The 26,120-nt window shown below is 51.0% G+C and overlaps 2 protein-coding genes across 7 annotated transcripts in view; both read left to right on the top strand.

The window, feature by feature from the left end:
- The window catches only part of GPATCH8 (G-patch domain containing 8), an 85,320-nt gene extending 77,570 nt beyond the window's left edge, over positions 1–7,750 (top strand). For 4 of the 5 annotated variants that reach the window (XM_087441268.1, XM_087441272.1, XM_087441269.1 and 1 more), the window contains one exon: positions 1,571–7,749. In XM_087441268.1, coding sequence (XP_087297394.1) covers positions 1,571–5,450 — 3,880 coding nt within the window. In that variant the 3' untranslated portion in view covers positions 5,451–7,749. Of the gene's footprint in view, positions 1–1,570 lie in introns of all 5 variants that reach the window. The other variant, XM_087441273.1, reaches the window with a different exon arrangement.
- A 99-nt stretch (positions 7,751–7,849) lies between these two features.
- Positions 7,850–26,034, top strand: ITGA2B (integrin subunit alpha 2b). Of its 2 annotated transcripts, XM_087441275.1 has the most exons (30): positions 7,850–12,683; positions 14,605–14,726; positions 14,816–14,913; positions 15,020–15,185; positions 15,464–15,507; positions 15,584–15,629; positions 15,709–15,837; positions 16,204–16,251; positions 16,408–16,451; positions 16,611–16,664; positions 16,804–16,856; positions 17,054–17,265; positions 19,439–19,621; positions 19,912–19,957; positions 20,051–20,155; positions 20,239–20,294; positions 20,387–20,538; positions 20,657–20,782; positions 21,188–21,255; positions 21,422–21,569; positions 22,149–22,241; positions 22,525–22,604; positions 22,922–23,002; positions 23,126–23,219; positions 23,321–23,473; positions 23,594–23,719; positions 24,200–24,313; positions 24,546–24,647; positions 24,860–24,976; positions 25,748–26,034. In XM_087441275.1, the coding sequence occupies exons 1-30, from the start codon at positions 12,496–12,498 to the stop codon at positions 25,802–25,804; spliced, it is 3,105 nt and encodes a 1,034-aa protein (XP_087297401.1). In that variant the 5' UTR covers positions 7,850–12,495; the 3' UTR covers positions 25,805–26,034. The 2 variants fall into 2 exon arrangements, with proteins under 2 accessions (XP_087297401.1, XP_087297400.1); XM_087441274.1 differs by having other exon boundaries at positions 23,321–23,719.
- Positions 26,035–26,120: the final 86 nt, after the last annotated feature.

Here is a 26,120-nt window from a genome sequence, read left to right as displayed (position 1 = left end):
AAATCCCCTTTTTATTCAATTTGAGAGTTTCTTTGTTGTGCGGTAGGTTTCATGACACAGTGTAAGTATCTCTTGCTATCCAAATCTGTTGGAGTCTCATCTTCCACTAGCAAAAGTTCAGATAGCAAAGGATACCACATTATGCAAATATATTTGGTTCCTGAGTTTAGGACAGCTAGTAGCTAGAGTTCAGATAACAAGGGCTTCAGGCAGACAGGTATCTAATTCTCTTCAGTTCTTGAGTTTGTCTTGAGAGATACCTGTATAGTCCACACACTATAAAAATTTGAGACATGACAGGAATTTAAAACACTGGCTTTGAGGGGCCGGCCCCGTGGCTTAGCGGTTAAGTGCGCGCGCTCCACTACTGGCGGCCCAGGTTCAGATCCCGGGCATGCACCGACACACCACTTGTCTGGCCGTGCTGAGGCGGCGTCCCACATACAGCAACTAGAAGGATGTGCAACTATGACATACAACTATCTACTGGGGCTTTGGGGAGAAAAAGGAGGAGGATTGGCAATAGATGTTAGCTCAGGGCGGGTCTTACTCAGCAAAAAGAGGATTGGCATGGATGTTAGCTCAGGGCTGATCTTCCTCACAAAAACAAAACAAAACAAAAAAACACTGGCTTTGAGGTTCCTCAAAAGGTTCCTGTTTTCAAAGCTGAGAAAGTGCTTAGTAGCATCATGATCATTGTACGGAATGCCCAGAAAGTATCACAAAACGAAAGCAAATGCTTGGGCCTGGTGTCCAGAAGATAGGCATAGACTCTTAGTTTCTAAACCAGACATACGAACCACAGACTGCTGTCGAGTAGCACGGTAGAGGAGGCATGTTTAACTCAGAGAATATATACATTTTATTTATTTTTTTTTTTTTTTAGATTTTATTTATTTTATTTTTTTCCCCCCAAAGCCCCAGTGGATAGTTGTATGTCATAGCCGCACATCCTTCTAGTTGCTGTATGTGGGACTCGGCCTCAGGATGGACGGAGAAGTGGTGCCTCGATGCGCACCCGGGATCCGAACCCGGGCCGCCAGCATCGCAGCGCGCGCACTTAACCACCAAGCCACAGGGCCGGCCCGAGAATATATACATTTTAAAAAATGAAATTTGAAAGCACAGAGGAAATTAGGTTCTTTTTTTTAACCTGAATGAAATACAACCTTTGTGAATAGATATTCAGCCTGCGTTTGATAGCATACTGAGTGGGTAGGATGATATAATAAGAAATGAGAATGGATACAGAACTGGTAGACTGTACCAGATGGTAATGGTAGACTATTTGAATTGTGAAATAGGACTTACTTTTTTATATTTTAGACAGCAGTAACTGACTAGCCCTGGGAATGTAGCTTGGTAGATTAATAGTGCGAGACTGCTCATCCTTACTGAGGAAGTTCCCTTCGTTAGCGCAGGGCTCGGGAATGATGACCACTCAGTGTCTTTGAAACCTACCTGCAATGTAATGGTAGAACGTAAGAGATAAGTATTTTATAAGAAGTATAAAATACACCCCTAAACCTGTTTTTTTGTTTGTTTTTCATTTTTCTAAACCATTGTGTAGTGCACCTGGAAGTGGTCCCATGTTCAGACCAACCACAGTGGCTGTAGATGAAGAAGGTGGAGATGATGATAAAGATGAATCAGCTACAAACAGTGGCACAAGTACCACTGCCACTTGTGGCCTGGGATCCGAATTCTCCACAGATAAAGGAGGCCCTTTCACTGCAATACAAATCACTAATACCACTGGCCTGGCACAGGCTCCTGGGTTAGCCTCCCAAGGCGTCAGCTTTGGCATTAAGAATAATCTGGGGACCCCATTGCAAAAATTGGGAGTGTCATTTTCCTTTGCCAAGAAGGCTCCTGTCAAACTAGAATCAATAGCATCAGTTTTCAAGGACCACGCAGAGGAAGGAAACTCTGAAGATGGAGCAAAAGCTGATGAGAAGGGTTCTGACCAAGGACTGCAGAAGGTGGGAGACTCTGATGGTAGCAGTAATCTTGATGGTAAAAAAGAGGATGAAGACCCTCAGGATGGAGGGTCCCTTGCATCAACATTATCTAAGTTAAAAAGAATGAAGCGAGAAGAAGGAGCTGGGGCTACAGAGCCAGAGTATTACCACTACATCCCCCCAGCACACTGCAAAGTAAAACCTAATTTTCCCTTCCTACTCTTTATGAGAGCCAGTGAACAAATGGAAGGTGATAATAGTACACACCCAAAGAGTGCCCTAGAGAGCAAAAAAAGCAGTTCTCCGAAGCCTAAAGGCTACATCAAGGTGGCAGCAAGCCAAGGAGCAGAAAAGACAGTTAGTGAAGTCTCCGAGCAGCAGACAGAAACCAGTGTGGCTGAGCCGTCAGAGCCTGGAAGTAAAGCTGAGACAAAGAAGTCCTCAGGAGGGGATGTAAGTGAGCAGAGTTTAGAGAGTCAGAGTACTTCAGAGATCCAAACGTGTGAGTCTAATCCTTCTCAAGAAACTTCTCAGGCCACCCTAGCAGGGAAAGAAAGCCACGAGGGACCCAAACATCCTACTGGTCCCTTCTTTCCTGTTTTGAGCAAAGATGAAAGCACTGCCCTCCAGTGGCCATCAGAACTATTAATTTTCACCAAGGCAGAACCCTCCATTTCATACAGTTGTAACCCTTTATACTTTGACTTTAAACTTTCAAGGAACAAAGATGCCAGAGCTAAAGGGACAGAAAAACCAAAGGACATAGTTGGTTCCTCAAAGGACCATCTCCAAGGCGTTGATCCAGGCGAGCCAAATAAAAGCAAGGAGGGGGAAGAGAATGTAGAACATTCCTCAGGAGGCAGAATGGATGTACCTGCTTCAGGGTCTGCCTGTAGCAGCCTGAATAAGCAGGAGCCTGGGGGCAGCCATGGGTCAGAGACAGAAGACACAGGGAGAAGCCTTCCTAACAAGAAAGAACGATCTGGAAAATCCCACCGACATAAAAAGAAAAAGAAGCACAAAAAATCCAGCAAACACAAACGGAAACACAAGGCTGACCCAGAAGAGAAAAGCTCTAAGGCAGAGTCTGGGGAGAAGTCTAAGAAACGCAAGAAACGAAAACGAAAGAAGAATAAGTCATCAGCCCCAGCAGATTCTGAACGAGGTCCCAAATCAGAACCCCCTGGGAGTGGTAGCCCTGCACCACCAAGAAGACGGTGGCGAGCTCAAGATGATTCCCAGCGGAGATCTCTCCCAGCTGAAGAAGGGAGCAGTGGCAAGAAGGATGAAGGTGGAAGTGGTGGCAGCTCACAAGATCATGGTGGGAGGAAACACAAAAGCGAACCTCCAGCTTCATCCTGCCAGCGAAGAGCTAGCACCAAACGGAGCAGCAGGTCCAGCCATCGGAGTCGACCCAGTAGTGGAGATGAGGATAGTGATGATGCTTCATCACGCCGGCTGCACCAGAAGTCTCCATCCCAGTATAGTGAGGAGGAGGAGGAGGAAGATTCGGGCAGTGAGCATTCCCGTAGTCGCTCACGGTCTGGCCGGCACCATTCCTCACACCGTTCCTCCCGGCGTTCTTACTCAAGTAGCTCAGATGCTTCTTCAGACCAGAGCTGCTATAGTAGACAACGCAGTTACTCTGATGACAGCTATAGTGACTATAGTGACCGATCGCGAAGGCACTCCAAGCGCTCCCACGACTCTGATGACTCAGACTATGCCAGCTCCAAGCACCGATCCAAACAGCACAAATATTCATCTTCTGATGATGACTATAGCCTCAGCTGCAGCCAGTCCCGAAGCCGGTCTCGGAGTCATACCAGGGAACGCTCAAGATCCCGAGGCCGCAGCCGCAGCAGCAGTTGTAGTCGCAGCCGAAGCAAACGGAGAAGCCGCAGCACCACAGCCCACAGCTGGCAGCGGAGCCGGAGCTATAGCCGGGACCGCAGCCGAAGCACCAGGAGCCCTTCCCAGAGATCAGGCTCCAGGAAGGGATCATGGGGTCACGAGAGCCCTGAGGAAAGGCATTCTGGTCGTCGAGACTTCATACGCTCTAAAATCTACCGCTCCCAGTCTCCCCACTATTTCCGATCAGGCCGGGGAGAAGGTCCTGGAAAGAAAGAAGATGGCAGAGGAGATGATGGTAAAGGGACAGGCCCACCCTCCCAGAACAGCAACATTGGTGCGGGAAGGGGGTCAGAAGGTGACTGCAGCCCTGAAGACAAGAACTCCGTCACTGCCAAACTGCTACTGGAGAAGATTCAGTCAAGGAAAGTGGAGAGGAAACCCAGTGTGAGTGAGGAGGTGCTGGCCACCCCTAATAAAGCTGGGCTCAAGCTCAAGGACCCACCTCAAGGTTACTTTGGGCCTAAGCTCCCCCCTTCTCTTGGCAGTAAGCCTGTCCTTCCACTGATAGGGAAGCTCCCAGCTACCCGAAAGCCCAACACCAAGAAATGTGAAGAGTCTGGCTTAGAAAGGGGGGAAGAGCAAGAACAGTCAGAGACAGAAGAAGGGCCTCCAGGGAATAGTGATGCACCATTTGGACATCAGTTCCCCTCAGAGGAAACAGCTGGCCCCCTGGCAGACCTACCCCCAGAAGAGCCAAAGTCTGAAGAAGCTACTGCTGATCACCCTGTGGCTCCACGAGGCACCCCAGTGCACTCTGACTGCTATCCTGGGGACCCAACCATCTCCCATAACTACCTCCCTGACCCCAGTGATGGGGACACCCTAGAGTCCGTGGATAGTGGCAGTCAGCCAGGCCCTGTGGAATCCAGCTTGCTGCCTATAGCACCAGATCTTGAGCACTTCCCCAGTTATGCACCTCCCAGTGGGGAGCCTAGTATTGAGTCAGCTGATGGGGCTGAGGATGCTTCCCTGGCCCCCCTAGAGAGCCAGCCCATCACCTTCACTCCCGAGGAGATGGAGAAGTACAGCAAGCTCCAGCAGGCCGCACAGCAACACATCCAGCAGCAGCTTCTAGCCAAGCAAGTAAAGGCCTTTCCAGCCTCTGCTGCCCTGGCCCCAGCCACTCCAGCCTTGCAGCCTATCCACATTCAGCAGCCGGCCACAGCCTCTGCCACCTCCATCACAACTGTTCAGCATGCCATCCTGCAACATCACGCTGCAGCAGCTGCTGCTGCCATTGGCATTCACCCCCACCCCCATCCCCAGCCACTTGCCCAAGTACATCATATTCCCCAGCCCCACCTGACCCCCATTTCCTTGTCCCACCTCACTCACTCAATCATCCCTGGCCACCCTGCCACCTTTCTCGCTAGCCATCCCATCCACATCATTCCCGCCTCAGCCATCCATCCTGGGCCCTTCACCTTCCACCCTGTCCCACATGCTGCCCTCTACCCTACCCTACTTGCCCCACGGCCTGCTGCAGCAGCTGCCACTGCCCTCCACCTTCACCCGCTACTTCACCCCATCTTCTCAGGTCAGGACCTGCAGCACCCCCCCAGCCATGGCACATGAGTTGGGGGATGGGAGCCCAGGTAGGGCCAGGGAGGGTGACCCATAAATCTTCCCTTGGGGGTGTTGAGCCATTAATACCAGCAAGTAGAAGCTGGGATGGGCAGTGTCTGACAGCCAAAGAATCGAGTTTTGGCTTGCAGGGGTGGTTTTAGATTTGAGGTTTGCTTTAGGTTTACTATCAGGGATTATTTTTTTTTTCTCCTTCTTCCTCTCTGTTTGTCCCTCCCTCTCCTGTGTTTCTAAGCTAGGGAACACCAGTAAGTGCTACCCACCTCTCTGCGGCAACATCTCCAAACTGTTGAGTTTAGATGCTTCCCTCCTCCCTCTATTTTTTATCCTCTGCTCTTCCCTTCTATAAATTTTAAAACATTTTCCTCCTCTGGCCGGCGGGTTGTCCATCTGGTCCTGCCTTCTCAGTATCTTTGACCATCCGTTGGTGACCTTATGTTATCCTGGGTGAGGTGGAAAGGGAGTCTGACCTGGAACCAGATGTTACTCAGGCTGTATTCGATCCACTTCCCACACAAACAGAGCCACACATTTGGCACTGTTGTCCTCATGCCCCTCATCCCAGAAGAGACATCTGCATATCCCAGAAAAGAAGATTCTACCATGAATAGAAGCTATGCGGAACATAGAGTCACCCATGTGCTTCCCCAGAGAGGAGCTCATGTGTCTGAAGGGTGTATTTTCTTCTGTCATGTTGATGTTTCCTTCTTAATTTATAGGATTTTTTTTTTAATGTAAAAAATTGCACTGAACTCTACAAACGTAAATGCTGCTTTTTGTAGCTCATATAAAAAAGGTCCCATATTTGTAGTATACTGCAATAATATTTTTTACATCCAGCTCTTTAAGTGATCCTTGTTCTGGTGGCTTTGTGTAAATATGTTTGCCCTAGTTGAATTAAGAAACTTTAAAAGTTATAAAATGAAAACAAAAATAAAGTATTTGTTTTCTGCTAGATGCAAAAATGACTAAGCATGTATATTTTATCAAGCTCATGTATTTTTTGAAGTTATGAACTATAAAAATGATAAAAGGAACATTGTTTAACATTTTTTGCTGGGACAAAATGGTTAGTAATTTACAGTAAGTGGTGTCCCCAGCAGTGGGATTTTTTAACTAATGGGCAGCAGTCTGCTGAGGGCATCAGAGGGATACTCAGTTATGACAGTCTCCCTCATGCTTTGCTGTTTTATACAGAGAAACAGGTGGGCCCCACAGAGGAGGAGGGAAAGATTCAAGAGCTTTATTCTCTGGAAGCAGTGAGGTTTATAGTGATTGTCTGGGGGATTCCTGGGTTTCCTGGGTGCCTTGTTCCCGGCGATCCATTTGCCTTCCTAGTACTTAGGCCCCCTCTGACAATTTTTTTTTTTAATATGCCTTTTGGGTTGGCTAGAAATTGAAGGAGAAATAGACCTGGGGGATGATAGTGTTGGGACAGTTTTCTTCCTCCTCTTGTTGGGAGGTGAGCACATTTATAGATCCTGCAAATTTTTTTTGCTTCATAGTTTCCATGCCTTCTGGCCCGTTATAGTTTACACAGTAAAGATTCCTTTTTTCATTTCTCTCATGACACCTACCAGAGGAAGTACCACCTCAATTCCTCTTGCTCCTCTTGCCTTTCACCCAGGCTCAGACCTAATTAACACACTGACCCAAAGGTCTTGATATTGCAGGTCTCATCTGTGGTGTAGTTAGCAGTTCCCTGTTCAGCATTTCCCTACCTATTCCTGTGGCTAGAATTGGTTAGGTGGTCACCTGACAGGAAAAACAAACCCTACTTACCTGGGCCAAGGCTCTGTGTCTGCCTTTCTTCTCAAATTCCCAAAAGAAAAGGTTTTGAGTTGATGAGAAGCAAGTGCTGGGCAAACAGGGCTCTTGACTGAGCGTCCTACCTGTTCAGTGCTCCTCGTCTGGTTCAGAAGCATCACATTTTTGATAACTAGCACTGGAAAAATGAAATTGTCTGTTTGAAGTGAAGGAACTCATTTTTCTTTGCCTTCAGCCCATGTAAATATTTAAATGATACAGTATTAACACTTTTGTGCTGCTTCCCATTAGCTTGTAGATTGAGCCATACTCTGGCTGCCTCTGCCTTCCTGGGGGCAGTTTTCTTTAACTTCCAGGATAGTGATTTTAAAACTTAAAAAAAAGGAACAACAAAATAAACCTATCCTTACTTACAAGCATAACAGATTGTATTTATCACATATGATAGAGATATATATGCTGTAAAATTAGGGAAAGGAACTTTCTAATAAACCAATGATTTGTGGAAACTTAGCAGAGTCTGTCGTGATTGTTGCCCCATCCACAGAAGTGGGGAAGGGGTGGAGTTACGGGTTACAAATAACATCATCTTTGAAGTGATCAAGGAATAGATTCTTATGAACCAGTTGTTTATATTTGGAATTGTGCTTCTCAAAGCTCAGGCTGCCCAAGTAGAGGGGAAAGATTATGGCTGTGGGAGGAAGTAATAGTAGTTAAGTTTCTCTGTCATAGGTAGATGTCTTGGAGGAATGTGCACCTCCTCTCCACTCTCCCATAAGGATTTTCTTCTGTATCTACCTTTTTCCTCATTTTAGAAGATATTCTGTATATAGTAGAATGTATGGTATGTAGGTGCTTACTAAATGGGTTTGGAATTTCTGGCTTTGATTTTTTAGGATTTTGGATGAACTTCAGGGCAATGGGATTATAAGAGTCATCCGCCTGGCCTTTTGCCTTCCAGATGGAGTTCTGTACCAGAACCAGTCTTGCATTCTCCTCAACCCTTTAATACCACTACAGTGCTTGAGAGCTACCTGGTAAAAGGAAATAAGCCCTAATGGTTACTGAGAAGATAAAAGCTATCTGCTGTATCACAAAATCACAAAAGGCAGAAAGTTTAGCATCAAAAGCTAACCATAGATTTGTAGTGATAAATTAATTTCCTCTCTCTTCCTTGGCCTTTCAGGAAGGAATAGTAGATGTCTATTTCTTTCCTACTCTCTCATACAGCTGTTCTCCCTTTGACTAAAGAGAAACTATTCAACTTGAACCTTGGGTTGGATGCTCAGATCTGCCTATTTTCCTAAAATAGGAAAATCCCTGCCCAGAAAGAAAGGATGTCAGGAAATGAAGAGTGATTTCCTGCGCAGGCAGGGTGTCAGTGACCTGGCAGGCAGACTGGCCTGTAGAGAGTATGCTATGTGAAGGTATGTGCAGCGGCCTGATTCCACTAAGGGTTCTGCCTGTTTCAGCCACTCAAGCTTGACACGTGGAAGTACTCCCTCTTCTACACCCTCAATAACTAATTCAGGCCTTGTTAACCATTGCCATTCTTTTTTTTTTTTTTTTTTTAAATGGTGCAGCCACTTTTTTTTTTTTTTATTTTATTTATTTATTTTTTTCCCCCAAAGTCCCAGTAGATAGTTGTATGTCATAGTTGCACAGCCTTCTAGTTGCTGTATGTGGGACACGGCCTCAGCATGGCTGGACAAGCAGTGTGTTGGTGCGCGCCCGGGATCCGAACCCGGGCCGCCAGCAGCGGAGCGCGAGCACCCAACCGCTAAGCCACGGGGCCGGCCCACCATTGCCATTCTTATTTGGCAGAGATACCTTCACTTCTCCCTTATCAACTCATGTCTGAATTATTGCAGAATTTTCCTGGCTGGCCTCCCTGACTAGAATCTAATTCCCTGTCCCATGTAAACTCACTGGCTTTTCAAAATCTGAGTGCAGTTCATTTTGTATTCACTGCTTCCCAGTAAAATTATAAGCTCTGAGAGGACAGGGACTGATTCTTATACTTGCTTTTTTCTTAACCCCTTAGAGTGTTCTACATAGTGCTGAACACATAGTAAACATTTTCATTATATGTTCAAGAAAGATGAGCAAAGTAAAATACCATTAGCTGAGGATTATGCATCAGGATTTAGCAAGGAAACGTCAAAGATGATAGACGATTTTTTCTATATATCCTCTACATTACCTAGCTCAGTGCCAGGCACAAAGAAATTCAATAATTGCTGACTTATTGAAGCCTTAACAGAACTTTGAGTTCGTTGAGGGATTCTAGGACTCAGGCCGATAGGATGGGAAAGTGGGAGCAATGTGTCAGCACTCCTCTGCCTGCTATCTCAGAAGGGAGGTCAACCCAGCTCTGACCCCGAAGGGACACACATGAGAAACAGAATCCTTATCGAATACCAAACCCCTCTCGCTTCTCAAATCTGATCCTCCACCTGTTTCCAATTTTAGTTAATGGTACCACAGTCCTACCAGCCAGCCATGCAGCAAAGTTTTGAATTACTATTGACACCTCACTACCACATCCAGTTACTGCCTGTGAATCTCTGCTCTCTTTTGTTCCTGCTGTCAGTACCATGGTTCAGGCCTCATCACCTTTAGCCAAGAGAACTACAGTTGCTATCCATCTTCCCACTAAGTCTTGCCTCTTCCAGTTCCTTCCATCCACAGGCAGCCAGTGTAATCATCCAAATTGGAGCACAATTGATCAATGTATCTCTTATTCCCTGACAAAAATCTTTATGATTCTCCCATCTCCTACAGATTAAAGTTCAAATTGCTTAATATGACATTCAGGGACCTCCAATGATTTGACCCCAGTCTTCCATTCTACCCTCATGCCCCAGTGCACCCCTTTAAACACCCTATGCTGAGTCAACTACTTGCCCTTCTGTATAATTGGCCTCTATGTTCTTCTGCCACTCTCTGCTTGTTATTTCCTGTGCCTAAAAACCACTTCATTCTCTGACAAAAAGCAACATAGTGTAATGGTTAAGAACGTGAATTCAAGCACAAATGTGCTTGAATCCTAGTTTTGCCACCCATTGGCTGTGTAAACTTGGGCAATTGACCTAAAATTCTCTGTGCCACAGTTTTTGTGTTTATAAAATAAGCATAATAGCACCAATTTCATTGGGTTGTAATAAGGAGCAAATGATATAAATGATTTCAGCTAGGTATAATTGCCCTTTTCAAGGTATGCTTTCCTATCCCTCTGCCACAGTTCTGTGTGTGCATGTCTTAACTCCCTCTGGACTAAGTTCTCTAAGGATCTTTGACAACTATCTTTGTATCCCTTTTCACTCAGGGCCTTGAACAGAATAAATACGTATTAAAAACTTTAGTGAAATGTGAGTTAACATTGGGCTATACAGTATATACCAGTAATACAATACCACTCAGTTGAGGACAGGACAGTAGCAGGGTGAAAGGTTGAGTTAAGTATTCATTCCAACAAATGTCTTACATGCCTACCATGAGCTTGGCACTAGGAATTCAGCAGTGAAGAAGGCCCAGACTGAAATTCAAGGAGCTTCTAACCTAGTAAGGGATAGGATTTTGAGCTGTGCGCTGAGGTGGTGAATTATGAGAGAAAGGAAGGAGCTGAAGGGATTCCAGAATGGCACAGGGTAGCTGGGCAGGATAAGACGATGGTTAAACTTGATCAGAAAATATAGATCAGGGGCCGGCCCTGTGGCGCAAGTGGTTAAGTCCGCACACTCCGCTGCAGCGACCCGGGGTTCGCAGGTTCGGATCCCGGGTGCACACAGACACACTGCTTGTCAAGCCATGCTGTGGCAGCGTCCCATATAAAGTAGAAGAAGATGGTCACGGATGTTAGCCCAGGGCCAAAATTCCTCAGCAAAAAGAGGAGGATTGGCATCGGATGTTAGCTCAGGGCTGATCTTCCTCACAAAAAAATAAAAAAATAAATGAAAAAAATTAAAAATTAAAAAAATATATAGATCAAAAGGAGGATGTGGCTATATTCCTTTACCTCTAGCAGATCTCTTGAATTTCCTTCCTGAGCACCTGCTTTTTTGGGAAGACATGCAGCACTGTTGAGATTTGTCACTCCTCTTCCTCTCATCCATAGAAAATGACCTTGCCTTTCTGCTGACAACTACTCCTCTTTCCACTATGTGACTCCTTGTTTGCATCTTCCATCCTCAGTGCATGTTTCCATTCGGTCTGTCTCTCAGCAATACCTACTATATGTTGGGCTCTTGGCTAGACCTTGGGGCTGCATAAAAGAACCGTGCTTTCAAGGCACTCATGGACACACTCCAGTGAACAGACCATGACTAAACCGTGTGATTGGTGTTGTGCCCATGTGTGTTAACCCCAGGGTGCCAGCCTGAGCAGTCGAGAGAGGCTTCCCCTAGGCAATGACTCCACTAGAATTGTCTTGATGGTTAGACAAGAGCTCTGTCACCCAAGAAAAAGTGAGGGCCTGCCTTGAGAAACTGAACAGCTGGTGCATAATCTCAGAGCCTGTAAGCCAGAATACCCTGGAATAACTCCACTTTATCTCCATCTCCTTTCCTCTCGGGCCAAGGTCCATTCACCACCCCTTTCCCAGCACTGGCTGCACTGCTGTGGCCACATTAAGACTTGTCCCAAGATGGAAGACTGAGGAAGCTGTTGCACCAATATGGCTGACTGCAGCTGCCCAAGGCCCTAGAAGGAGGAAGTGGATAAGTACCTTATCCAGAAGGATACAGCAGCCTCAGGTCTTATCAGGGGGCAGCAGCTTCCTTACTCCTTCCCCCACCTCTGACCAAGTCAAAACGTGCCACAGCAGTGCAGGCAGCTGGGAGGGGCTGGAGGAGGACGAGCTGTAGAACTGTGGGCTAGAGCGGAGCTGTATGCACCAGTTAGTTCATGGTTGCACTATCCCAAGCAGAAAGCAATGGTGCCTTTAGACTAGCACGGTAGCAGCAGAAATGGGGTGAAGATTCAAGAGATGCAGTTGAGAGGCAGAACCAACAGGACTTGGTGATAAAGTTCTCTCAGGAAAAGGGAGGAGTCATGGCTTTCAGCCATAAGCATCCACCCCCAGTATGGCCTCACTCCCTTCCTGGCAATCCTAGAAACCAAATGGGTCCAGGGCCGGTAGCCCTTATGCTCTGCCTACTGCTCAGCAAGTGGGTTCCAGTTTGATAAGAGAAGACTTCCTGTGGTGAAAACTGAAAGGAAGAGGAAGGAGCTAGCCCATTCCTGCCTAGGAGGTTGTGGGAGAAGGAAGATGGCCAGAGCTTTGTGTCCACTTCATGTCCTCTGGCTTCTGGAGTGGATGCAGCTGCTCTTGGGACCCGGTACAGCCCCTCCAGCCTGGGCCTTGAACCTGGACCCACTGCAGGTCACCTTCTACACAGGCCCCAATGGCAGCCACTTTGGGTTTTCACTGGACTTCTACAAGGACAGCCGTGGGAGGTGAGCCTTGGGGGAGGTTTGGGTGTGGGGAGAGAGAAGGATTCCCACACCATCACTGCTTCTGTGGGCCTTGAGTTCCCCACTTATGATAGAAGTTGAGCAAAATGACTTCTAGGGTCTATGAGTTCTTGTTAGGAATACTGAGGAGGGACCGCCTCAGGTGAGGGTGTCAGGGAGGGTCACCAGTGGAGACATGGGCACTGAAACTACAACAAAAACAAGGGAAGACAAAAGTTGATGCCTTATTTTTTTTCCCCAAGTGTCAGTTGTATGTATCAACTCTCATCCCCTTGAAATACAGAAAGGAGCACATGTTTTAAATTGACTTGCAAAACTATAAAATTGTCTACCTACCGCAACCTTGCTTCTCTACTCCACTCCCTCATCCCCATCAAAATTATAGGTATTTGAAAAGCAGCAATAGACCATTAGTGGTTGGGATTGATCAGGCTGCAAAATCGGACTGACAAGATTAGAGTCCTGGCCACTCCTCTTTATAGTAACTACCCTGAGCTATTAATTATTGTGGTGGACATTGTGATGCCCAGCTTCAGGGAGTAGCAATGGCAGATAGACTTCAAGTATCAGCCCCTAGGGGAATTTCCTCTGCTGAAGAGACCCAGCTACCCCAAAGTCAAGTCCCCTTCCTAATGTGGCCTACAATCAATGACTGATCAATGAGAAGTGTGGAGGCAGAAGAGGGCTGTAAGGGTCTGACCCTCTCACCTTAACTTGGGGCAGTTCTGAAGGGTCCTTCTAGCTCCAGAGCTCTCAGGGTGTGGGCCTATGATTGTCATTGGGCCTGAATCTCAACTCAACTCCTTCCTCTGCCGACTCCTGCTTCTTTCCCCACCTTTCCACAGATATTGGTTCATGGACACTACTTAATAACATCCTGCACGCTAAAAAAAAAAATATGTATATATATATACATATATATATATATATATATGTATATATAGCATTTTTTTGAGCACTTTTTATTGTGTTATTTGGCTGGCACCATGCTGACTGTCCGTCATACATTTATTTCATTTACTTGTGATGGCATTGATTGGTTGCTAAGGTCCCCATTTTATATATAGCAGAGCTGTGATTTGAACCTAGATCTACTAGAGTCCTCAGCAATATCAGCATCCCACCCACCACTTTAGAGGTGCCCACTGGCTTCCCTAATTCTTTACCATTAAAACTAGCTCTCAAGGGGCCAGCCGGTGGCTTAGCGGTTAAGTGCGCACGCTCCGCTACTGGCAGCCGGTGTTCGGATCCCAGGCGCACACTGACGCACCGCTTCTCCGGCCATGCTGAGGCCACGTTCCACATACAGCAACTAGAAGGATGTGCAACTATGACATACAACTATCTACTGGGGCTTTGGGGGAAAAAAGGAGGAGGACTGGCAATAGATGTTAGCTCAGAGCCAGTCTTCCTCAGCAAAAAGAGGAGGATTGGCATGGATGTTAGCTCAGGGCTGATCTTCCTCACAAAAAAACCCAAAAAACAAAAAAAACAACTAGCTCTCAGGAAGGAATCTGCTAACAGTCTAACAGTCTCCAGAAAGAAGTTAGTAAACTGCTGGCTTTTGGTGGGGGGTGGGGAGTGTAGATGGTGTATGGCTTAGGAGGTCTTTTTTCAGCAAGGATAACAAACCTCTCGTGTTCAAATCAAACCAAATGGTTATAGTCCCACCTTGACCCTTGATTCGCTGGGTTACTTTGGGAATGTGATTTCCTCTCACTGGGAGTCAGTTTCATTGGCCATAAAATGAAAAAGCTGGCCTAGATGGTCTGTGAAGTCTCACTGAGGAAAGATGATCCAATGCTCCCCAAGGCACACTGCCCTTCCGGTAGTGCTCCCAGCGCAGGCACCGGGCATGGGGTATCCAAAATCCACGCGGCGCTCATCCAGCTTTCTTACGCAGCGTGTCCATCGTGGTGGGCGCCCCGCGGACCCTGGGCCGCAGCCAAGAGGAGACGGGCGGCGTTTTCCTGTGCCCCTGGAAGGCCAAGGGCGGCCAGTGCACCTCGCTGCCCTTCGACCTCAGTGAGTCTCGCGCAAGGAGGGAAAGCGAGGGGCTAGAGGGAGGGTGGACAGCCGAGCTTCAGCGCCCCACCCTTTCTTGTGCCTTCCAGATGATGAGACCCGAAAAGTAAGCTTCCAAACTTTTCAAACCTTCAAGGCTCGGCAAGGACTGGGGGCGTCGGTCGTCAGCTGGAGCGACTACGTTGTGGTGGGCGCCGCGGGACCGGGCACAGGGAGCAGACGGGGCAGGGACACGTGGAGTGGGGGAAACCCGAGACTCGCCCCTTCCTCACTCTCCTGTGGCCCTGCCCCAGGCCTGCGCCCCCTGGCAGCACTGGAACGCCCTAGAAAAGACCGAGGAGGCTGAGAAGACGCCGGTAGGTGGCTGCTTCGTGGCTCAGCTCGAGAATGGCCGCCGTGCGGAGTACTCGCCCTGTCGAGCCAACACCATGAGCAGCCATTACAGTAGAGGATACATGGGTGAGCGTCGCTCTCTGTTTTGGCTCCGCCCACTCGCGGCCACTTAGCCCCGCCCTTAATCTGATCTTCCCAGCGCCCCAAGGTCCTACTTTCCATCCGGTGTCGCCCAATGGCCCAGCTCCTGGCCACGCCCCACCCCGCCCCCGCGCCCATTCAAGTCCGCGCCTCTATGTTACCGCGGCCCCCACCCCTAGACGGCTCCGCCCCCGCCCCAGGCTCCAGGGCACGCTTCTTGATCCGCCCCTTCGCTGACCCCTCCTCCTTGCCTCGTCCCGCAGACAGGCGCTACTGCGAAGCCGGCTTCAGCTCGGTGGTCACTCAGGCGAGTAGAGAGCATACGCGGCGTGGGGGCGGCTGCCAAATAAGGACCCCTCTCACCTCCAGGACTTCCCTTTCAGGCTGGGGAGCTGGTGCTTGGGGCTCCTGGCGGCTATTTTTTCTTAGGTACGTGCCCATCCGTACACCTTCCCTTCTCTCTGCCTGGGGTCTCCAGGCCCCCACACCGCTGTCCCTCGCTCCCTAGGTCTCCTGGCGCGGGTTCCAATTGCCGATATCGTCTCGAGTTACCGCCCGGGCACCCTCTTGTGGCACGTGCCCAACCAGAGCTTCACACTCGACTTCGGCGGACAAGAGTACTTTGACGGCTACCGAGGTAGCCCGGGCACCTCCCTTCTAGTCTTCCCAGCACTCTGTCACCGCCCTCCCCCGCTAGTCAGGTCCTGCCGCTGCGGGAGCGCCCCCATGCCAACCCCTGCTGGCCAGCCCCAGCGCCTCTCCCTCTGCTCCCACAGCTTCCCCCACTTACCGCCCAAGTGCCCTACGCCACACCTCGCCCTTCCCGCTCTGGATTCGCTGCGCGGCCTAGGGCAGGTCTTGGCCTGTCGGGGGCCTCAGTTTTCCTTTCTACAATGTGGAGTTTAGACTGGATGGTCTCTGAGTCTCCTCTTTCTTCGTTGCCTTCCTCAACCCCCTCCCTGCTTCGCCCTCCCGGAAAGACTAATTCTCGCACTGTCTTCAGGGTACTCGGTGGCCGTGGGCGAGTTCGACGGAAATCTCAGCACTACAGGCAAGGAATGCACTTAGTCAAGGGCGAGGGTTGGGGAGCCCAGCCTGGGGAGGGGCACCTCCAAGCCCCGCACCGAAATCAACCCTGGGTGCGGAATGGCGGGCGGAAGGCGGGTAGGTTCAAAGGACCTCATTCACTGGGCCCGGCTCTCCCCAGAGTATGTCTTCGGTGCCCCCACCTGGAGCTGGACCCTGGGAGCGGTGAGTGCCCCCTGCCCTGCCACTTGGCATCCCAAAGTCCCTGACTCCACTCCTCAGGCTAACACCACCCCCCACCCCAAACTTCCTGCCCTTTCTCACCTGGAGCGGGAGGCTGTCGTGGGGGCACGTATGACACGCGCCTGTGCGTTGTCCCCACAGGTGGAAATTTTGGACTCGTCCTTCCGGATGCTGCACCGGCTACATGGAGAGCAGGTGGGGGCCGGGTCCCTGTGGGAGTGGCCAAGGCTGGGGATTGGGACCCTAGAACATTCCACGAAGTGTGGGGGGCAATGTCTAAGAGAGGGTGCCATGTCCTGGGGTGGGAATTATGGTGCGCCACGTCTTCCTGCAGATGGCTTCCTATTTTGGGCACTCGGTGGCCGTCACTGACGTCAACGGGGACGGGTGAGGAGGGGGCGCCCCAGCCCTACCCAGTTGGGTCCTCAATTACCAGAGGTTGACTGCCCTGGGTTTGCTGTCCTAGCCCTCACTCCCACGTGACCACCAAGGGGAATGAGAGAGTGAGGATGGGCAGTTAAGATTTGGCCCTGGCCCACAGCATCCCCTAACCCACCCCACTTAACCGCCTGTCTGGCCTGCAGGAGGCACGACCTGCTGGTGGGCGCACCACTGTACATGGAAAGGCGTGCCGACCGCAAGCTGGCCGAGGTGGGGCGTGTTTACTTGTTCCTGCAGCCTCGAGGCCCCCAAGTGCTGGGTGCCCCTAGCCTCCTGCTAACCGGCACACAGATCTACGGGCGATTTGGCTTTGCCATTGCGCCTCTGGGCGACCTCAACCGGGATGGCTACAATGGTAAGGGAAGACAGGAGCCTCACTTGCTGCAAAGGGGTTATCAGCCACAGTAAAGACTGTGGATTTGACCTGAGGGCAGCAGGAGCGAGCCAGCAAGGGCTTTAAGCAGGAGAGAGTTAAGGGAGACCAATTAGGATTTGTTTGGGTTAGTGCAGACAAGAGATGGTGACCACCTGGGTGTGGATTTTGGCAGTGGAGTTAGAGATGGTGGTGGTTTCACAGATATTTGGTACTTAGATTGTTAGGACTTGATGAGTGACTGGATGTGGGGCTAAGGGAGAGATAGGAGTTGGGTATGTGGCTATGCCTTTCACGCCTGGAATTCAGGTCATGCAGCAGATCTGGGAAAGTGAGATGGGGGGAAGATCAGCAGTCCAGCTCTGGACTTGTTTGAGCTTGAAGGACTTGGGAGCATTAGGCAGAAATGTACAGAGAACAGTTGGGTGTGGCTTCCCCCACTTCCACCAGAGAGGTCTGAGTGGGAGATAGGGGCCTGGAATGGATGGATGAGCTCCTGGGAGCCTGTAAAGTGGGAAGAGGCCCAGGACAGAGCCCTGGGGAGCAAGAGCATTTAGGGGACTCCCAGAGGAAATGAGCCTGGAAAGGAGACAGAGGAGTGTCCAGAGAGGTAGGAGGGAAACCAGGAGATCTGATGGCCCAGAACTCAAAGGAAGAGAGTGCTTCAAGCAGGAGGAAGAGGATTCAGTGGCTCCAGATGCTGCTGAAAGGTACAGTTAGATGGGGCTGGAGAAGTATCCGTGGGCTTAAGCAAGAAGGAGGTCATTGGTGACAGTGACAAGAACTGATTCAGGGTGGGTAGGGACAGAAGCCAGAATGCCATGGGGCAAGGTATGAATGGAGGTGAAGAATTGGAGGCAGCCAGGGTAGTCAGCTCTTTCAACCAGTTTAACCGTGAAAGGAAAAAGAGAAAAGATGATCACTAGGAGATGAGGGTCAAGGGAAGGTTATTTTCATTTGGAAGAATATGGAGTGGGTTGAATATGGAGGAAGATGATCTTGTGGGGAAATGGGGGGGTGGGTGGGATGGAAATGAGCCAGAGGAAGGTCCCTGCGATGCCTGGAGAATATGGAGTTGGGATGCTCAGACCAGTGCCAGGGTAAAGGAGGGACACCTATTCCAGGATCAAAGGGGGAAAAATGTAGGTGTGGATTTATAGCACAACAGTTGAGCTGCTCCTCTTTGAGAAGGAAGTGGGAGGCTGGGAGCTTGACTGAATGGAGAAGGTTTGAAATATATGCTGAGCAGACTGGGAGAGGGAGCTGAGCAGAAACCCCTGCAGGATTGCTGGGCAGCACCAAGGTCCCTAGCGAAGACTGGAAGTCAGGAATTCATGGTGCCGGATCTGGTGGGGTCTGGCCAGGCTTGCCCAGGACTGGCAATGGGGCAAGATGGCTGAGGGCATGGCAACCATGATGGAATGGTCAGAAAATAAGTGAGGAGATGAGGGAGCCAAAGATCAGGAGAGAGTAGAGGCCCAGGGCCAGGGGATACAACTGTGGTCAGGGTGGTCTATTTGGATGAATTTTGTGTAACTTGAAAAATCAAAAAATATTTTTCAAGAAAAAAACTCACAGAAAACATATCATAAACAAAATCAGAAGACAAAAGAAAGGCAGTTGCAATATCTATATCAAAGATCTTAATGCCTATCATATGCAAAGAACTCTTGCAAATGAATAAGATTATTAACAAATACATTTTCAAGAGTGACCTTAAAAGTTGTTAGTGATGTCAAGCCCATGGCGTGGCTCTGGGTTTGTGTGAGGGAAGTGGAATGGGGTGAAGATCCCTAGGGGAAGAGGGAGCCAGTATTTAATAGGTCTTGTTTACTTAATCTTCTGGGACTCAGCTTTCTCATCTAATATGGGAATAGTAATGCCTAATTTTCAAGATTAAAGGAAATCTTGTCAATATATTTTTCTCAATAGATAGTGAGTGCTGTTAGTGTTTTTATAATCCACTTGATGAGTCTCTCTCCTACCTGATTGTAAACTCCTGGAGGGCAGGGCAGCTGCCTCCTTGACTCAGACATCTGCATCCCTCTCCTGGTCCCCTGGGGTCTACCTGGAGAAGGAGCTCAGGGAAGTTTCACACGGCCACCTGGAGAGATTGGATAACAAACAGCCACTCCCTTTCTGTTGCTTCTTCCAGATGTTGCAGTGGCCGCCCCCTTTGGGGGTCCCAGTGGTCGAGGCCAGGTGCTGGTGTTCCTGGGTCAGAGTGAGGGGCTTAGCTCACATCCCTCCCAGGTCCTGGACAGCCCCTTCTCCACAGGCTCTGGCTTTGGCTTCTCCCTTCGAGGTGCCACAGACATCGATGACAATGGATACCCAGGTGTCCCTGGACTGCCTCCAGCTGGATAAGAAGGGCCCTTGGGCATTAGCTGGAGATGCTGGGAGACACAGCCAGGGGCCCATGCCTAACCTGGTGCCCCTCTGAGAGCTCTGACCCATCTGTGGCTGGGATGCAGGCAGCGGGTGGGTGGAGGGGGGAGGTGGGTAGGGGGGCCCAGGTCAAACCTTCAATGGGGGAAGTGGTGTAGGGAACCCCTGGGAAGATGAGATGAGGACCCTATGCCCTCTCTAAATGCCAATTCTGCCACCCCATCCCCCCAATATCTGTAGACCTATTGGTGGGAGCTTACGGGGCCAACAAGGTGGCTGTGTACAGGTGAGCATTGGCTCCAGGGGTGGGTGGGAGAGGGCATCAGAGGAGACCGGCCCAGGAGGGGCCGCAATGGCAAGCCTCCCCCCATCCCACCAGAGCTCAGCCGGTGGTGATGGTCACTGTCCAGCTGCTGGTGCAAGATTCGCTGAATCCTGCTGTGAAGGATTGTGTCCTACCCCAGACAAAGACATCAGTGAGCTGGTAAGGAGATGGAGGGCAGGGGCCAGGCAGGATCTGGGACCAAGAGGGTCCCTAGCCCCTGAACCCCACTCACATCTTTGCAGCTTTAACATCCAGATGTGCGTGGGAGTCACTGGCCATAACATTCCTCAGAAGCTGCGTGAGTGGCACTGTGGGGACAGAAGGGAGGAGGGCCTGGGCTCCCCTGAGGCTGGTCAGGGAGATCCTGACCCTCCCTGCTTGCCCCGCCAGGCCTAAATGCCGAATTGCAGCTGGATCGGCAAAAGCCCCGCCAGGGCCGGCGGGTGCTACTGCTGAGCTCTCAACAGGCAGGCACCACCCTGCACCTGGACCTGGGCGGGAGGACCAGCCCCTTCTGCAACACCACCAAGGCCTTCCTCCGAGTACGCCCAGGCTGCAAATGGGGCGTGGGCTAGGTGCTGCGGGTCCAGGGATGGTTAGTGGGACACGCGTGGTAGGGTGCATGATAGCAAGATGGCTTGACTCTTGCCTCCTCCCTAGAATGAGGCTGACTTCCGGGACAAGCTGAGCCCCATCGTGCTCAGCCTCAATGTGTCCCTGCAGCCTGAGACGGATGGACTAGCCCCTGGTCTCGTGCTTCATGGAGACACCCATGTCCAGGAGCAGGTGAGGGAGGGTGGAGGCAGGCAAGGGAGGTGCAGGACCCCTGCCAGAAAGTCAGGGTTAGGGTTAGTGTCGAAGTCGTAATGTGAACCCCAAAACTTTGATGTCACTTCTAATCTCTGATGTCATTCTAAATCCTTATGAAACCCCCAAAATCTCAATATCCCCTAAATCCTGATATAAACCACAAGTGTTGATGTCACCTCTAAACTCTGATATAAACCCATAAACCTTGATGTCAACACCAAAACCCTGACGTCATCCCAAACCCTGATGCAAACCCCAAAGCCCTGATGTCATCTCCAAACTCCTTTTCATTCTCAGAACTTCTAATTCCCTCAGCCCTGATGTGACCCCAAACTTCACATGCCCTCAATTTACCCTCACTCCCTGATGTACCCCCTCTAGACCCGCATCATCCTGGACTGTGGGGATGACGACCTGTGTGTGCCCCAGCTTCACCTCACTGCCAGTGTGTGAGGAGACCTCCTACTCAAGCCTACCCTGGCCCTGTCTGCCCCGATGACACCTCCTCCCCACCTGGCGTGTCATACACCCCATATGCTATCCTCAGCCCCTCACCTCCTCCCGGACCCTCGGCCTGGACTCGGCCTCCTTGGCTTTACTTCTTTCTCCCCACAGGAAAGGCTCCCCGCTCCTAATTGGAGTCGATAATGTGCTGGAGCTGCAGATGGACGCGGCCAACAAGGGTGAGGGGGCCTACGAGGCTGAGCTGGCCGTGCACCTGCCCCCAGGTGCCCACTACATGCAGGCCCTCAGCAACATCAAGGTGAGGCCCCTGCCCTGGGGGCATTACCAGGCACCTGTGAGGTACAGGAGCCTTGATTCTCGTCTCCCACCCTGGGAGCAAGCCCCCACTTCTCTTACGCTGTACTGTGAAAGCTGTAATTTCTTCCTTTTTTTTTTTTTTAAATTTGGAGGAGGAGTAGTTGTTAATGGCACAAAATTTAAGAACTCTATTATAAAACCCAAACCAAAAATGGCTCAGGAACTAAATGTTAACAGGAACCTCTGTTAACATTTGGTGGGTTTCCTTCCAGTCTTTTTTCTCAACATTGACAGACACTTACATAGGTATATATTGATTTTTTATTTTGTTAATGTAGTTTATAACAATGAGATCACAGTCTATGTAATGTTTTGTGTTTTTTATTTCCAAAAAAATTCATAAAAAATAATAAAGTGCTACAGTAATATAAACAGTAGAACGTGACAGTCCCTTGAACTCCCACCCCAAGAAACCCCCCTCCCCATCCTGGCACACAAGTCTTTTCCAGACTTTCCAAGGAGTTTAAATGTATATGGGATGCTCTGTAACTACCTTTTTTCTTGGAACTGCCTCCCAAAGGGCTTTGAGAGGCTCATCTGTAACCAGAAGAAGGAGAATGAGACCAAGGTGGTGCTGTGTGAGCTGGGCAACCCCATGAAGAGGAATGCCCAGGTGGGGCCACCGAATCCTGGATGCTGAGTTTCCTCCACCAGGGGCTCGTAGACAGCCAGGTTGTAGGGGCTGGGTTTTGAGTCTACTCTGGGCTGGAATCCTGGTCCTCACACTCCCTAGCTGCGTGTTCTTGGATGAGTGACGTTCCCTCTCTGAGTGGGCTTCTGAATAAAATGGAGATAATAATGGTGACCTTGGAGGGTGAGGACTGGAGGCCACATTCAGGACAGGGCTGCCCAGAGTGGGCATTTGGGCAGTGACTTTGGCCCTCCCCGTCTCTCAGATAGGAATCACCATGTGGGTGAGTGTGGAGAAACTGGAAGAGGCTGGGGAACATGTGTCCTTCCAGCTGCAGATCAGGAGGTACTGGACTGGGGAGCACTCCTACCCACCTCTCTTCCCCTTATCTGATCCTGATGCAGAGACCCTCAGATGCCCTCCATACAAAATGGTCTTCTGGGATGCCTGCTCTTCACACTTTCCTGTTCCCCTTCCTCAGAGACTTGTTTCTAAGTCTTGGAGCCCTAGAGGCAGTTCTTTCCCAGGTCTAACTTTAGTATGGCATGCGCGTGTGGAGTTAGCTCTTCCTGAACCCTCTGAAATTCCGGCCCCGCCAGAGAGTCCTGATGTTCACTGGGCTGGTCTCCCTGACCTGATTCTCCTCATACCCTCCCCTGCAGCAAGAACAGCCAGAATCCAAACAGTGAGACTGTGCTGCTGGATGTGCCTGTCCGGGCAGAGGCTCACGTGGAGCTGCGAGGGTGAGAAGCCAGGGACGGATAAGAGAGATGGCAGGCAGAGCCCTAAGGTTCAGGGGGCCCTGGGGGAACCCCCACAGTCAAGTCAGGGGATCAAGTTCACTCTGGGGGCTTGGACCCCTGCAGGAACTCCTTTCCAGCCTCCCTGGTGGTGGCAGCAGAAGACGACGAAAAGACCAGTTCGGACAGCTGGGGCCCCAAAGTAGAGCACACCTATGAGGTAGGGAGGAGCCTCCAGGCCCCAGGCTGGGGTGGGAGAGTGCCAGGAGCTATGGGCTAGTTGCTGAGCCATCTAACACCCTGCCACTACCACCCTGCCAGCTCCACAACAACGGCCCTGGTACTGTACGTGGTCTCCGCCTCAGCCTCCACCTCCCTGGCCAGTCCCAGCCCTCCGACCTGCTCTACATCCTGTATATACAGCCCCACGGGGGACTTCAGTGCTCCCCACAGCCCTCTCCCAACCCCCTCAAGGTGAGAGCCTGGATGGAAGTAAGAGCTGTGGGTGAGCCTCTGGCCCATCGACCAAGGCCCCTCTGGGAGGGTGGGGAAATGGGCAGAGTGTGGGACCAGACTGCTTCTTTACCTCCCCAGCTGGACTGGGGGCTGCCCACCCCCAGCCCCTCCCCAGTTTACCCAGCCCATCACAAGCGGGAGCGCAGAGAGGCGTTCCTGCCAGAGCCGAAGCAGCCCTCAGGGCTTCAGGATCCAGTTCTCGTGGTGAGCAGGCTCTGTGGGCTCCACCAGGCCTCCCTGGGGCCCAGAGGGCAGAGGGGATGGGAGACAGGGAGAGGGGCCTGTGGTGTGATGTGGGCCTCCGGTGGGCCACCTTGGTCCCATGGAGTACTCCAAGTGAATATGAAGGATTGTGTCGGTCTTCTGTCTGGGGTGGGGTGGGGGGCACTTGCCTTTTTCAAGGTGCCCAGTACATTAAAGAAAATTAATAAATGCCCAAGTAGGGTTACAAAAACCCTGAGTATCGAACGCTGTATGATGACCCACCTCTTCCCCATCTCTCCTTGCATCTCTGGGACGGGGTGAGCAATCCCACTTAGAGATAACGTCTGAAGCTTGAATCTGAGGCCCTTCCCGAGAGGGAGGCCCGAGCTCCCTGACCCCCTCGGCCCCTCTGTGTTGGGTCCTTGGGGTGAGGGGGTGATGGGTTCAGAGGGACTGGGGACTAATGACGCATCCCCTCAGAGCTGCGACTCGGCGCCCTGTACTGTGGTGCAGTGTGAGCTGCAGGAGATGGCGCGCCGTCAGCGGGCCACGGTCACCATGCTGGCCTTTCTGTGGCTGCCCAGCCTCCGCCAGGTGGGGCAGGACACGGGTGGGGAGAGCCCAGGGACAGGGCCTTCTGGAGGCGAGGACCCAATATGCTCTGGAGAGAGGTGGGGCTTCAGGAGGCGGGAAGAGAGTGAGGGCAAGGTTGACTTTGGAGAGGACAGGACTAGGCCAGGGGCAGGGCTCCCCCAGGGGGAGTCTGGCTGGGACTCCTGCAACTGATAGACATCATGTAAATGGCTTTCACCCCCACCCCATGCAGAAGCCACTGGATCAGTTTGTGCTACAGTCACATGCTTGGTTCAACGTCTCCTCCCTTCCCTACGCCGTGCCGGCCCTCAGCCTGCCCAGCGGGGAAGCTCAGGTGAGTACAGAATAGTGGCAGAGGAGATGAGTCCTGCAGGACCCATTGGTCTTCTCCTGTGTCTGTGCCCGGCAGAATGGGGGCAGGGCCTCCCTGGGTCAGAGGGGTGGGACAGGTAGGTAGCTTGGCTGGGGGTCACCAGCCCACAAGCTTGCGTCTTTGGGAAAGGCAAATGTCAAGGTGACTGAGGAGATCTGCTGGTTTGCCTTCAGGTGCAGACGCAGGTGCTTCGGGTCTTGGAGGACAGGGTCATTCCGATCTGGTGGGTGCTGGCAGGCGTGCAGGGTGGCCTGCTGTTGCTCACAGTCCTGGTCATGGCCATGTGGAAGGTGAGGCGTGAAGGGTCCCCAGGTGGGCACAGGCTCTGCCCAATCTCACAGGGAGGCAGAGAGAGACAGTGGCCCAAGTCGGTGACCCCGGGCCCATCTGATCTACATCTCCACTGTTAGAATGTCATTCTCCAGAGGATGTCTTCCAGGGCACAGACCCCTGGGAGAGGTGGCACCTGAAATTCTAAGGCCTTCAGCCCCATGCCTCCCTGAGAGGAAGAGTCACAGGGAATGAGTGTTGCCTTCAGGAACTCCCTGGCTGCTAAGGAGGCCAGGGTTCACCTCCTCCTTGCTCTGTCCTTCCCCCAACTGAGATGGGAGACCTGGTCTGAGCCAGACCCTGCTCCCCACTCCTTATGAGGCCCTGGTGGGTCACTTCCTTCTCTGTGCCTGGAGAACAAGTGAGCTGTTCTCAAACTCGCTCAAGTGTCAAAGCCCTGGAAAGCCATGGTGCTCTGAGGGAAAACCACACATTAGACTTATAATAATCCGATACATACCATCATGTGCTTGAGTCATATAGAGACATAATCATCAGTATTTAAGAAAAATTCAGGGAAGAAAAAACAAAACAGTAAAAAAAAAATTGTTACATGCATTATCTCTAAGTGGGGAAAGGCCTCCATTTGTGCATATAGTGCGGTCCGTGATCTGCACTAGTCCAGGAGGAGGACCTCGTGGCTGGCTGTTTTCTAGCATACTTCCTCCACTGCTGCTCTGGGGAGTAAGGATCATCTTTACATCCTGTCCCTGGCCTCTCTGCACCCCCAGGTCGGCTTCTTCAAGCGGAATCGGCCACCCCTGGAAGAAGATGAAGAAGAAGAATGATGGTGCAGCCCACACTCTGTCCCAGCAGGAAGACTAGGCATGGTGCCTGCTCTGCCCCATCTTCTCTGAGGGCCCCCCTAGCTCTGGTCACCCACAGGTTAGCGCTGTTCCATGGAGGCCTCCTGCTGCCCTCCCCCCAAGTCAGAGATGAGCCACCCTCTTTCCTACTGTCTAATAAAGAGGCTGAGCCCCAACCCCCAGCATGCTGCCTCCTCTTGGGGTCAGAGAAGGAGAGGGGATGATGTTTGGAGTGGGGGTCTGGGGCTGGTAGAAGTGTGGGCAGAGAAGGTCTCTGCCAGGACAAAGGTTGGGGAGT

The sequence above is a fragment of the Ceratotherium simum genome, chromosome 16, assembly GCF_057802395.1.
Source record: "Ceratotherium simum simum isolate JZ-2026a chromosome 16, ASM5780239v1, whole genome shotgun sequence".
Classification (NCBI taxonomy): Eukaryota; Metazoa; Chordata; class Mammalia; order Perissodactyla; family Rhinocerotidae; genus Ceratotherium; species Ceratotherium simum.
The sequence above is the reverse complement of the archived record's forward strand: the minus strand, read 5'-3'. Positions and strand labels throughout refer to the sequence as shown.